Source organism: Scomber japonicus, chromosome 6, assembly GCF_027409825.1.
Source record: "Scomber japonicus isolate fScoJap1 chromosome 6, fScoJap1.pri, whole genome shotgun sequence".
NCBI lineage: Eukaryota > Metazoa > Chordata > Actinopteri > Scombriformes > Scombridae > Scomber > Scomber japonicus.
In genome coordinates, this window is record NC_070583.1 from 7156621 (window position 1) to 7171400 (window position 14780).

Here is a 14780-nt window from a genome sequence, read left to right on the forward strand (position 1 = left end):
TATTAAAAAAAAAACAAGACAGCGGCATTAAAACAAGCTAATAGGAGCGCAGGTACGATCTATGGTTCAACCTCAATTTTGTCTCACTGGTGAAGTTTCTGTCTGGATTAAGACTATTGAATTAATTAATTGTTATTCGTTTTAATTGATTGTTTGTTTGTCAATTGATATAATAAGTAATCGGTCCATTACAAACAGGCACGTTTGAATGGGCACTGTGCTAGTACTAGGTAGGCTAACTCACGTTCACTTAGAAGGAGAAAGCTAGTTACTTTAACGTTAGCATTTGACATTACTTTTCATTCATGTTATTTTAATACCTGCTGAGTCAGCGGAGGCATACTCTGTCTTCACCCTGCATTATAAACAGGAGGCAGTCTAGATAGCAAAAGCTGTCTCCTTTTCATGGGTCCATTTGTGATGATAGCAAGCTCTGTACGTTACTCTATAAGGTGAGAAATGTACACAGAGCGAGGGTCATGAGGCTTTTGTGTCTGTTTTTTTAACATCAGCCTCTAGCTTTTGTAGCACAGTTTATTCACTTATATCTTATTGCTTTGCTACGCCCTAGTTAGCACCTTCTGTCTTTTGAAACCTCTGGAAGACACACTGTATTTTCAGCCCCAAAAGTACATTTAATGAGAGTTGTGAAACAAAGGCCAGTTGCATCACAATGATCTGAATCAGCTGATTAACTGAATAACTATTGGGCTAAATTCCAATAAATAACCAAACACAATCAAAGACGATCACGATAAAGGCAAGATGCTTGGAATACTTGGCAGGATATCTATAATCAGTAACGCCAGAGAATCCAAATATGCGTAAAACATCAGCAGAGCAGGCCAACAACTGTGTATGTGTTGGACTCCAGTGGGATTTATTTTAGTTGCCATTTATGGTAAACACAGACAAGTATAACCAGGTCCCGTTTGAGCTAAAATAAGCCTGCAGTGAGTTTTCGACAGACGAGATGTCATTGCACAAGTATGTCTCTGGAGACCGAAGATGAACCATTACTTTGGAGGCACATCTTAGGCCTCGGGGCTCAGGTGAGCGGTGAAAACAGACACCAGAGATGTGACGAGGCCAAAGGGTCATTGCATGACTTCATCCTGCTACGGTCTTTATTTAAGACACAGTGTTTATCACTTATCGAGTTCATTTTGCAAACACCCCGATGGCGTTTCAGGGCGCTCAACTTGTCCTCCGTCTAACTTTATCGAGTGTGTGGACAATTATGAACCTTGTTATCTTTAATGTCCTGCCAAGAGAGGATTTTGGAGTCACTACAACTCACTAACGCTAAATAAGGATAAATGGATGCAGAGGCTGGCAAGCTTTAACTGATGGCACATTGGGATTGGGTTGGGGGGGGGGGGGGGGGGGTGTAAGCGTGTTTCATAACCTTCACCAGAACTGACCGAGGTATTTGACCTATAATGTCCCCTTGAGATGAGGTCTGCAGGAATAGAAAACCAACTGCTGACTACTATTAGCCCGTTATAGAAGTCAATATTTATAGTTCAGAAAGGTTTGTAGATGTAAAAACGCTTTGAGCAAACGTGATCGTGACATGACACAGGGCAAACTTCCAACTGAAACACAGGGTGAGATATAAACCACTCAGACAGCTTGATCCCTCTATGAGGAGTGTGTCTGGATTTGTCTCATCTCAGGAACAGCCTGTCCAGGGATGTCACACCTCCTCCACTCTACCGAGGCTGATAGATCGCCTGTACCATTATGTAACAAGCATCTTTTCCATCCAACACTCCCTTGTCTTTTTCCCACCAATACCAAATCTCTCACATATGGCCAACTCGTCTGACCACCAACATACTCAGCCCGAGAGTCAATTCATGCTGAAAGGGCTGGGAGCTTCCAAGTGGGGTCTTGTGTTTATACCTCACGCCTGAATCCAGCACCCATATGTCAAGGAACAGCAACAGAACAGAAGAAGACTCTGATATCACCTCCTCAGTGCGAAAACAACCAAAAAAATCCTCCCGCTTGAGGAGGGACCTCTGTTTATGAGCCAATCGTTCAGAGGTGAAAGATTCCTGGACTCCCCACATTGCCGTCACGGAGAATCGTTTGATTTTAGCGCAATAACAAGGCATGCAGCCTAATGTTGTGTTAAGACATGACAAAAAATTAACTCTGACACTTGTAAAGTCAGGAAGAAGAGCCAAATTAAACACTGTGTCTCAAAGAATAAATTCTAGGAACAACATCTATTAAAGAAGACAGTGTTATCCTTGCCAAATTAAAAATAAACTTGTCTTCAGAACCAGACACATATGGCTATTCTCTCAGTACTGCTAATATCTCAAACTAAGTATCTAGTTATACATATTTATACATGTAGTAATTATAGACCAGGGTGCATGAAAGCAATTAATTTGAACAAGTCTTTTCTCTCTCTGGGGGGATATGGAAAGCCTGCAGCAGACTATCAGGCGAATGACACACCACAGCACTGAGACAGATAGACTCCAAAACAGTATCTGAACTCCACTGCTGCTATTTTGGCCTTAGCAAGGATGAAACACAGACTAGGAAGGTTTTCCAATAGTAGCAAAAATGAACCAATACTTAATTTGAAAGGAATTACACAGATTTCCTACCATGCATCAACATGTGGTACTAGAAGCTCCGATTCTATTCATGTAATGGCTCTACGCAGCTAAAAAGTGTCAACAAAGGAGAAAATTATGTATCTTTAATATCTTTGACATTTTCTTTCTTAAAACTGCATTCATTGATGGTTTTGTCCACTCATGGGTAGCCATAAATACAACACTGACATACTATCATCTTGTAAAGTTGTGATGAATGTACAAAGCCGTAAGTCTTAGTGAAAATCCTTCCTCAATTGACGAATGTCTTCCCACATCATCTTCCTGCCTGCATTCCTTGAGCCAGTTGGTCCTTGGATGCTGCTCTTTAAATATCAAGGGAATCCTGTAATTCTGTCTTTCAGTTGTCCTACTGCAGATGTTCTGAGAGATTCAACTGAGAGGATCCATCTACTATCTGCTGGAACTACTCCACCACCACCACCAGCATCCAGACTCCAAGGGGATCCAGTCCTATCTCCATCACCAAAGTCATCTGTTGTTGCTAACCTCAATAAATATGACTATACACTTCACATTGACCTCCCGTTATTGAAAATAATAATAATAATAATAATAATAACACATTTTGAGTAATCTGTGTCATTGGCTAACAAATTGCAATAACACTGACAAATCCCTGATACAGCTTATGTCCAGGAAAAAAAACTGTGAAACAAGTCAAGACAACTTTGTCTTTAATGGAGCTGAAACAATTATGCGATTGATTGACTGATTGATCAATTAGTCAATCTACTATAAAAATTTAATCGGCTACCATTTTTACAATCAACAAATTGTTTCAGTCATTTTTTAAAGTGAAGGTTCCAAATATTCAATGCTCCAAGTTTCTCAAATATGAATAGCTACTCATTTTCTTTGTCTCCTATGACAGGAAACTAACTATCTTTGCATTTTGGACTGTTGGTTGGAAAAAACAAGCAATGTGAATACGTCAGTTTGGGCGAGGGAAAACTGTGCTTGCAATTTGTTTTAAACTATTTTCTGGCATTTCATAGACCAAGCAATTAATCGATTCATTCAGAAAATAACCGGTAGATAGTTTTAGCCCTGTCTTCAGCGTCAATATTCTGCCATGAAATGTCTTACCTTTAAAAACATTTAGTTATTTAAAAGTTGTGCTATCAATTTTTGTTGCAGTTTCTCATATGACCTTTACTTATGACCAATATTTCACAAATCATGAGCCGGTAGCTAAAACACTGTATTAAGTATGACTATAACAACCAGATTAACATTTAAGACTGTTGTTCTTGGATACATGTGCTGATGCTCTAAAGCGACCCACCTGCCAGTACAAAAACCTGTGCATGGCCTCACTGTGAACAAAATACACTACTTTGGAGAGCCAGTGTTATATATTTTGTTAATGTTGGAGTTCTGACTACATCATCAGAGTTCTCTCCAAATGCCACAATGCGGTCATTGGCTAAATAGCGAAGCAGTGAGACAGAAACCACTTTTGCTGAAGCCAAACAACTTGTTTTTCACCGCTGGTGAAACCCAAGCAGGCCACTGACTAGATGTCAGAGGGAGATCCCTGGGTATTAATTAACAGTGTGGCAGAAGCAGACACAGAGAAAGAGAGAGAGAGAGCGAAAGAGAGAGATTGAGAGAGTGCAAGTACTTTCTATGACAACTGTTGACAATCTCTGAATCCTCCATACTCCCATTCATCCTCACCCCCATCATCAAGCTGTCATCGAGGGCTTGCGGTACCATTTGAATGTTTATGGAAGTATTAATATGCTGTTTTAGGTGGTAAAAATAAAGAATCATGTCATTGTGTGACAGGTGCAGCAGAAGACTGGCAGAGCTGAGGTGCCACATGGACTTTGGTGAGGTGAAATGTGGACCAACAAACAGCTCACCCTCAAGTCAGTGAAGGACAAGTACATGTGTGCACATGCTGAGCATCACCACGGCGATGCAGGTGCACTGACAAAGAGCACCTGTGCGTTCTTCGAGTAGGTAGAATGCTGTTTGAGGGGGTAAAAATGTCTGAAGATATGACGTGTGCTATGGACTCGCTGGGAGAATGTTCCATGCTTACAGTGTGTTGCTGACTAAAGTCCAAAGGCAAACAGCTTGCCGAGAAAATCTGTAACGCTCGATGCAATTTGATTAATTACAATCATTATATTGTATCATAATCGGCACTGACCCAGCTTCTCCACATGTCTGCAGCCAGTGATGTCCAATGCACGCAAGCCATTGCAGGAGTCTCAAAGGGTGTATTTCTGCCAAAAGGCAAACCCAACTCAACACTCTCATACAAGCATTTATGGAACTGACTTGGTTTATACGCATTTTTATTTACCAGTACGTCACTGTGCTGGCTGCCTCTGTTATTTACCAGTTCTAACTAGATCAGCTGTGGCAAAAGGAAGAAACCATTATGTTTACAGACACATTTAACCAAACATAACATGGAGTATCCCCACAAATGCTTGTGATGCTGACATAAAGTGGCTCCACTCTGCAGAACATCTACAGTACATTGAGACACTGACAACAATCTGGCTCCAGCTGGATTTTCCATCCAGACTGCTGTCTAAAAGAAAGAGACTATATTCATCTTAAACTGTCCCACTTTCCAGTCCATAAAAATCAGACATCTCCTAAACCAGAGCCTTTCCTTGGACCCCATTTATAGGAGCGGAGAGCCGGCTTTTCCAGCCAGACCTGTCACACACACACACAGACCAAGATTTGGCCTGTTGGGTCCTGGTTTCATCTCACACACACACACACACACACACACTGACACACAAACACACACTTTTCTATCCACTCGCAACTCCAAATGAAATTCTGACAGACGTGCATGCACTGCAGCAGCAGACTGGCATGGATAAGGTTTCTGCTGCCTGCAAGCTTCTATTTACCTCCCACTAAACAGCTGTCAGATTATATAAAAACCTTCACAGCACTTGACATATCCTGTCAGTCCCACTAAAAAACGGTTTTATTAATAAGAAAAGCTGAACATATTTATAAAAAAAATATATAGAACTGAACTTAATATTACATCCATGCAACATCGGTGAAACAGCAAGAACTCTGGGCAAGAAGGTTCAGATCAGTGTTCTGGGACCAAAACCGGTTACAGTATGAACTGGGAAGGGGTCAAAGGTCATCATCCAGGAGAAAGTAGACATCTGGAGAAACATCAAGGAGGGTATTCATATCGGACACCAGGGACCATCATTGTATTGAGACGAGGTTTTCATCTGTCTCCCATATATACATGACCAGAGGTTATCTAGAAGACCATGAAATTTGGCTGAAAGCTACAAATCATTACTAAACCTATGAGCTTACATTCTCTTCTCTTGCTCAGGTTACCTATAGCTAATGTAACTTATGCTAACCATGAATGTCTGTCCAGAATTTCACAGCAATTTATGCATGACTGACCATCATTCCTACTCCTATAGTTGTGGCACAAGTGTGGCTAAAAATATTGCTTAGTATGAGCTTTAAGGCTTGGCGAGGAAAGCTATAACTACGACATCTTTGTACCTTTTGTATCTCTTAATCAGTGCATCCCCAAATACTCAGACGAGGTTCTGGTAATCATCAGTAAATCTTGGCTAGAACCCAAAGGTTGTGGCCCAGACGTTTTAAAACCATGTCGAAAAACTCCCTGACATAAGCTAACAATTTTAACTATCATTCACATCATTCTTTAATCACTTTTTCCTTTTAGTAGAGTAGCATTTATATAATTGTCATTTTATGTAAGCTGTTGCTGTTTTATTTTCCCATTTTACTTTTATGTAACACTTTCCATGCATGGATTTTTTTATTGTTCATGTGCTTGGCTTTTATTCATTGTTTTCTTTTTTTTTCTTTTTTCTTTACTTAGTGAGACATGAACAGAGATTTCTTAGAAACATAATTTCATGTGTAGTGTTTCTATCAACGGCCAGAGCATCCCATCACCTCTGCATAAAGAGGCCGAGGAGAGAGGAGAGGAGAGCTGTCCCCTGCAGTGTTGACAGACTGCTGCCTAATATAGACGAGGCCAAACAAAAGCACAAGGCCTTTCATACTTGGCTGGTGGGACTTCTTAAAATAGAGGACTCTGTATTGATATGAAGCAATGATATTCTGGTACTGGCACCACAGGGAATGTGAGGTCTAGAAACCTGGGAACATTGTCCACATGTTCAGTTTATGGGTGACACGAGCTATACCTATCTGCAACAAATGTTTGGGTAGTTGATGCCAGGCATTTTCTCGATGAGCCAAATAGCGCAGTCATGCATGTTCACACACAGACTTGGATATTTCTTTTTTCTTTTTTTTCTTTTTTTTTTTTACAGCAAATGAAATAGTGAAAAGACTACATGCTATATAAAGTGAGAGCCAGCTTCTATAATGAGACAAATAGCGTTATTTTTTTGTTTTTTTATGGTTCTGTTTAGTGGTTAATAGGTACACTACATGGCAAGTGATGCCCCTGGTTTTTTAAGACACGGACCACTGAGATGGCTCTCAGTCAACTCTTGTCTAAAATATCAACTCTTTTTTTCCTAACGACTGTACATAAGCCAGAGTCCCTTCTCCAGCTCATAAACAGCCCTCTCTGTGGAATCTCCACTAGGAAACATGTGTCTTCATGTCCTGACCTGGCTGGGTCTACAGACGCTGCCCCCCCCCCCCCCCCCCGCGCCACCCGTCCTATGTAGAAGTTTCCATCATTTCTTTGCTGCAGAAAACCTTGTTAAAAAAAATAAAAAATAAAAATAAAACACGCTTTAGGAAGACAGAGTCATTCAGAGACAACTGCTGTTGAGAGAGAAAAGGTGTTTGCATTGTTGTGGCTGGAAGTGCCCAGTTTACTTCTGAAGAGCAGCATTTAGTTGTTTTAAAAGGTTACCAGCATCTAAATAGAAGAGGATGGGGAAAGTGAATGAAAACATCATCCACGTTGCTTTAATATACGTGTTTCTACATACTTTTAAAGATTTTTATATTTTGTTATTATATTTTATGTGTCTTTTTATATGTATTTATATACTGTTATTCTGTAATGACGCCTCCCAGCCAAAGTATTTCACTTTGGCGGATGCTTGTGTAACCGGAGCGACAATAAACATCTTCAATCTTAAATCTTGAAGAATACAATTGATTGAGGCACTAAACTCTGTGCTGCTTCAGTGCAGCTGATCTGCAGCCAAGATGACTTTAACTGCACTGGGAGGCTCTGAGGTGCCAACAGTAGAGGACCGTGGGTGTGCTGAGAAACTCACCTGTGTGAATGCAAAGTCAAGCACTGATGACAAAGAGAGAGCATCCTTTCCCATGGATACATTAAATTAGTCAAAGATGCTGTTTGTCAGTTTTGAATTGGCCCCTTCAGATTTTTGAATGAGTCTCTTGCTCGTGTTCCATGCATGGTGAGGTAAGCTGATTTTCAAGTTGGGAAAAGGAGAGGGCTGATATTACATCAATATCAGCCAACACCCACAGTTGTTGCATCCCTATTAGAAGATGAATTAAACTTACCAAGCACACTCATACTTCCCTTCTCCATTTTGACAACTTAAATGACCTTTAACACTGAAAACACGACTAAAATAAGAGATTTTAGAATCACAGGCAGCTGTGACACATCAACTGTTAGGACTAACAGTCTGCTGTTAGTGTGCACGGTTAAAAAGCTGCCAAGCTGCCAGAAACACCTACATTGTCTTCACAGTCTGCTAACAGTTCACATACACACATTTTGTGCCAGCCGACCGCTGACCAGACATACCTTATGGCTAAACGCAGCTTTGATCGAGCGCAAATTCTTTTACAATTGAGCAATCCTTCAGAGTATTGCACAATTGTCTCATCTTATGAAAAATGATATTTGCTGGTCTGATACACAGAGGGGTTGTGTATCAACAACATAGTCAGGATTCTCAAACATTTAACTTTTCCCTGCACTTTAAACATAATTTGATTAGATTAAATAAAGCAATTCTCACTATTGCACATTTATTTTACATACTATGACTTCATCTCTCCTTCACTGTAACTTATTCATCAGCTGCCTGAACGGAGAGGATCTTAATCTGTTTATAATAGTACATTATAATAGTATATAATAGTATGTAGTGTGTTTGTTTGCATGTAATGCATTGATTGGCCTAAACTAGTCTCTTGATGGCCACAGTGCCATTGGTGGAAATATGCAATATTTCAACAGTCATACAGTTTGTCACCAAAACCACTGAGGAGCTTTGGGGACCATCTGGCTGGTAGTGAAGGACATACCAACTGATCTTAGACATGACAAAAAGCCAACAGAAACACTAGTGACCCTCTAAAACTCCTCTGTCAGGCTCAGCTCTATCTATGCTGAGCTTTAAAAAGTTGAAGCTGTACCTTTTGTCAGCTTCAGTACCAATATTTCAACAAGCATTTCAACTGCTTCCATGCTTGGAACATGTTGAACACGTGAACATGTTAGTACTGAGTTAAAAGTACAGGCAAGGATATTATTATTAGTTCTGTCATAAAGTAAAGCGTTGGATAAGTGGAAATTGTGATCTGCTGGTTGTGTTACTTAAATCTGTCTGTCAAAATTGTTTACTCTGGACAAAAGTGTTGGCTGACGTGCGGTTGGTTATTCTGACAGGCATACCTCACCATCACTAGAGCCACGTCGTTAGCATGGCTAAACCTTTAACCATAGATTCACTTGTCTTGTTTCATTTGACTCATTTTATGCATTTATCGAAATGTTTTTTCTTGTAAGTGTGTGTTGGATTTCTCTCCAAATGAACGTGGGCGCGTCACCTGTTAATAAGGGTCCCGAACAGCAGCCTGATGGTCCTCTGAACATTTTCGGTGCACAGCCAGCTCCACTGCTCCCTCATCAGCAGACACAGGATGTTCAGAGCCACCTCAGCCAGCGCCGTCTCCGCTACTGCGACCGCTACATGCAAGAAGACACAAGCAAGAAAAGGACTGTGTTAGAAACAAAGATCAGACACCGTATTAAAAAATGTAATGTGTGTTGATTTAGCACGGTGCAGCGAAAGCAGCATCTGACAGACAGATGGATGGATGTGTAGAGGGAACAGTGTGATCTGTTTCAGAGTTATTATACAGATCAGATCAGCTCTCCATTTCATACATTTATTAACACTGCCCTCATGTGGTTAGACGTGGATGCTGCTGGCTTGGCTGTGTGTGCGTTTTTTATTCCAACACTTAAGATCAACCACTTTCCTGCTACATTAACATGTACTATGTATTTTTTAATAAAGGCTATGAAAGCTTCTTGTTAGCCCTTTCTATGCTATCTGCAGGATACAGTTAAGTGGATGTGCATCAGGAGTAAAAAGCAAGATCAGAAAGCAGAGGAATTAAATATTCAGCTCTCTATAGACTTGTCAGGAGGGTGTGAAAGGTTTGTAGTTTCAAACTTTAACACCACACATCATGGCAGCTGTTTTCAGAGGTTTATATGGATCTTTTAATATAATTTCCCACTGTGAAATGAGTCAGTATTGTAGTCTATTATAACTGACAAGAATCCTTAATGACATCAACTAAAGTCCCTCTGAATAAAACTGAAATGAAAGCTAAATAGTAACATCTAATTACTATAAGAAGAAAACAGTGTTCCCTGTCATTACAGAGCCTGCCATGTCAATTCACACTTCAATCAAACTGCTGCTTTCATCTGGTTATTCACAGTCATGGGGAGTAAGATTAGCTCCACAGTGCAGATCTGTTGAGGGGTCTCAGGGAGTCTGAGTGAGCTGCTGTTCCACAGGCTGCATGACACAAACACACTCACTCACTCACTCACTCACTAGTCTGAATATTAAAACTTGATAATAAGCGGATATAAACGATTATCAGCTAAATGAAAAATACTCTGGTAATATAGTTATGAAAATGTAACTCTCTATAATTTGCAAAGGTCACATTTGCTTTCAGCTGTAGGCTAGGCCCGTCACAATAATTACCTTTATTGGACGATATATTGTCTCAGAAATAAATGCAATAAATTATTGTCATTTGAAGATCATTTTATACCACTGATATAATGATAATGTAATAGCATAATAATGTAAGGGGGCGGGGGGTGGGATTGGAGAGTGGGCTCTACACTTCTGTAAAAACACTGTCTGACACAATTATTTACCTTTAATTCTTCTGCAGTCTCCACTCAGGACATCACAGTGAGGAATGGAGGACACTACTTGCTTAGCCAATGTAACATGAATAGACTCTTGTCCATGTATCATATGATAGGTCCATATATAGACATGATGATGTTGATAATTGTGTTATTGTATGATTAGTTGATAAGGTAATTATTGGGATAGGACTACTATTGGCTGCACTTAGGTTTGTTGATGTTTTATATCTATATGTAATCTGTCAGTGTTAATCTTCTGTACTACTTTGGCAATACAGATGTTTGATCTGTCATGCCAATAAAATGTATTTGAATTTGCAAGAAAGGATAAGATGGATGCAAGAGCTGTTTTTGAACATCATTTGATGTGAACATCACTTTGGCAGCTCATACTGTGCATGTACTGTTTAAACACACTGATTGAAATCTTGAATCTTGATTTATCGTCCGGAAGACATTCCGTCATTTATACATCTGCTGTTAAAGTAACATAACAGAAGGCTGACATAACAGTCAGTCTGGTAGCTTTTGGAACATTTCAGAGTCTGGTCAGAAATAGACGTTTGATTCACCCCGCATCTATCCAGACTGTCTGGAGGAAAAAAACGGTACTTCAGGAAGACAATGAGCAGATGTGTAACAAGGAAGAAATGAAACTTGGATTCAATTAAATGGGAATGTCAGCAAATGCAGGGATAGTGTCCATATGATGTAATGAAGTCATTCATTTTTCTTTTGGTGATTCCCTGTGATGGAGGAGGATGGAGAAGCGATGGACTATGATGCTACATGGTGACTGCTAAGAGGTATGGATGTCTAACAGTTGTGTCAGTGGGCAAGACACTTAACCCCAAATTGCTCCTAATGGCTGCACCAAAGGTGTATGAATGTGTGTGTGAATGATAGTTCCCTCTGAAGTGCCATTTACATTGTTTAACAAACTGTAGAAGAGGGTAGATTTGAGCATCATTATGACTGTAGAGTAGCTGAGCTTTCTGAACATGCCAATGTTGAAGATTTGATGAGAGACTCTCCACAGTACACAAGTGATTAATCAAAAAAGGATGTCTGGCCTGATGCACCATCACAATAATAGACCTTTAGTGTGGCATATGCAGGTAAAGGCGATTCAACCATGAAAGACTATCAAAAACTTAAAGGCTATGACGGCTGTCAACATGATAACAGCCTCCGTACAGTGTGCTTCAAACAAAGTACTCGTTGGATAGTTTTAGGCTGGCGAGCTGCGGGATTAAAGGAAGCACTCTCACATTATGTACTGTAATATAACTTGCATTTCCTCCTATCTCCTCCCTATGTACTGTAACATTGATGCAGGATGATCATGATTACTTTTTCATGTTTGCACAAGCCAATGGATTGATTTGTTATCCGACAGCTTTAGTAGCACTAACACTAACATTAATGTTAACTGCAAACATTTGCTATCCTAACAGGATTTATAAAGCAAACAGCTACTAGATTGAAGTTTACATTCATGATGTTGAAGGTAAGACCCGACCAGCAGCTGCCTGGCCTGCATTAGGAACACTGTAATGTTAGGATAGCAAACATGAAATTTGCTAATAACATTACTATTAACTCTGCTGGATGTGTGGGCAGTTGAATGAGCCTAAACACGATGATAAGGGCAACATTTTTATATCAGTGTGTTTTAACATCTGTGCTTGGATTGCATTAAACTTACCTACAGCAGCTTTAAAACATGACCGAGCTTGCAACTTGACTTTGAGATAAAGCAGATCTGAATGCAAAATGAAACAATGTATCCCCTTCACGCTATTCTTACCATGTTCCTGACTCTGCTTTCCTCTCAAGCTGTCATCCAGTTCACCTCTGAATATTCCTACCACTGGACTATCTCCTCTCTCTGGCTCAAGTCTGAAGGCCAGTTTCTCTTGTTCAGTGATGAAGGTTTTCAGATCTCCCATAGACATCCCGTTAAACACCTGTGAGAGCACAGAGGGGAAAAGTAAGGTTTAATCATTCAACACGGTCGCTGGACTACCAAAGTAGCAAAAACTATAGCAGACAACACAAGAATGGCATTTTTGTGCTTGGTGATAAATAGTGTAGCAATAGTGAAATGTGACTTACAGTGCTAGTTTGTTCCCAGCTGAACAAAACTGGTGGTCTTATGTCTGAGCCGTTCACAAAGGGGATGTTTTTACTGGAGAACTTCAGCCGCGATCTGGGAGTGTACAAACAAGTTCATGCAGGTCATGATCCCTCACTGGCTTCCCGCCCACAAACAGTGCTTATCTTTGAGTTTGAAAGTTCAATCTGGAGCTGTGAAACTAGTCCCTGAAGTGCCAACTTGAACATCTATATTTCCATGACAACTGCATTAGGTGGTGAAGATCATATGATATTATCAGAAACTCCAGACTGGCAGCATTCCTACAAATAATTACACCTGGCTCTGATAGTTATGTGCCCTTAGTTATGCTTTTAGTGAAAAGGCTATGTTATTAACTGGTTATATAATGTAAAACTAATTTGAAATTGAACATCTACAACTTGATGAGAATTGTGTTAACTCCATCTGCTGATCAAAATCATCAGATAGGAACAAAAGCTTCACAATGTAATGCTTTAGTTTCTGCTGATAGTTTGTGTGGATACAGTTTGGTCTGAGAAACGGTGGTCATACTTGCTCTTCTTGTCAGATCTTAATTTCAATCCATCCACTTCTGCTTCATTATCCTCTGTTGGGCTCTGAGGTTCTGAACGAGGAAATGCTGTCTTCAAGGTGTCCACGATGGCATTCACCACAATCTACACACACACACACACACATAATCAGTACATTTCAAACTCACTACAGTATGAACACAATAGAAGTTTAACCTTATTTTTCCTTATTTTTTATTTCTTTATATATTATTTGTGGAAGTGCAACAATCAGCACAAGCAGCGCTCCGACTGTTTGGTACTTTCCTGATCATGATACTCGCTTTGTCGAAAAAAGGGGCGCATAGTTTAACTATGATTAGCATACCTGTTTCACTGCTTTGAGTTCAGTGGTGTGACCAGCTGAGAGAGTATTAAATAAACACCACGGCCAATAACCTCACTTTCACTTTCACCAAGCTTGTTTTCAATTGCACTGCTACACATATATGAACAAAATAGCAGGTGCACATTAACACACCCATTGATTCCAGAGACATACCACCTTGCAGTTGTTGTTTCACTTGGGTGGTTAAAATAGGGCCCATAGTGTATTCAATTTTTATTCAGTTATACTATAATGAAATAATGAGGATCAAACCTTGTCAATGCGTGACACAATAAAAGGTTTCTTGACGAAGGCAATCCTGGCATCTGTATTGAGAGCCAGAAACTCCTGCATCTCTTCACTGTTGGCTATTTCAGGGATGGCACACAGTTGCTGGAAAAGAGGACAGAATACTGGTTTAAAACTTTAATGATCAAAAACTACATAAATTGTTACATTTTATGTAGTATTCAGTCCACCAACCTTTAGAAAGGTCTCCAGCAATCCTTTCCTGGCCTCTATCTTGTCACTGTCCATGTTTCCAAATGGCATGTCTGGAAATATTTTCTTTGGACCTTTCACACCTTGACAAAAGAAGATGATTACAATATAATAAAATAAAATGTAGACTCAAATACCAAACATAAATCAAACATGTATCTTGTAACCGAGCTCCCTCCATCCTACCTTTGATGAGTTTCCGTAGTTCTGTTTTCTCTTCCAGACGTGTTTGCAGGTTAAGAAACTCGCTGTATCGTCTGTTGACCATGTGATAGGCCACCGGCTGAATGGGTAATGGACTCTCACAGTCCGGCTGGGTGCTCCCTGGGGTCTCGCAACACATCGCTGTCTCATACTGAAAACCATCAAAACAAAGTGTAAGGCTCACCATGTTTTCCTGGTCCTGTCATATTGATATTTTGTGTAACATATTGTTTGTGTAAGTTATTGCCTTAACTAA

The 14780-nt window shown here is 40.0% G+C and overlaps 1 protein-coding gene across 1 annotated transcript in view; it reads right to left on the reverse strand.

Annotated features, from left to right (window-relative positions):
* LOC128360521 (sorting nexin-19-like) overlaps positions 1–14780 on the reverse strand; it is a 40156-nt gene that overhangs the window by 19747 nt on the left and 5629 nt on the right. The window contains exons 5-11 of the mRNA XM_053320962.1: positions 14507–14675; positions 14303–14403; positions 14093–14212; positions 13472–13596; positions 12916–13009; positions 12608–12767; positions 9441–9579 (exon numbers count right to left, since the gene is read on the reverse strand). Of these exons, the coding sequence (XP_053176937.1) occupies positions 9441–9579; positions 12608–12767; positions 12916–13009; positions 13472–13596; positions 14093–14212; positions 14303–14403; positions 14507–14675 (908 nt within the window). The remainder of the gene's footprint in view (positions 1–9440; positions 9580–12607; positions 12768–12915; positions 13010–13471; positions 13597–14092; positions 14213–14302; positions 14404–14506; positions 14676–14780) is intronic.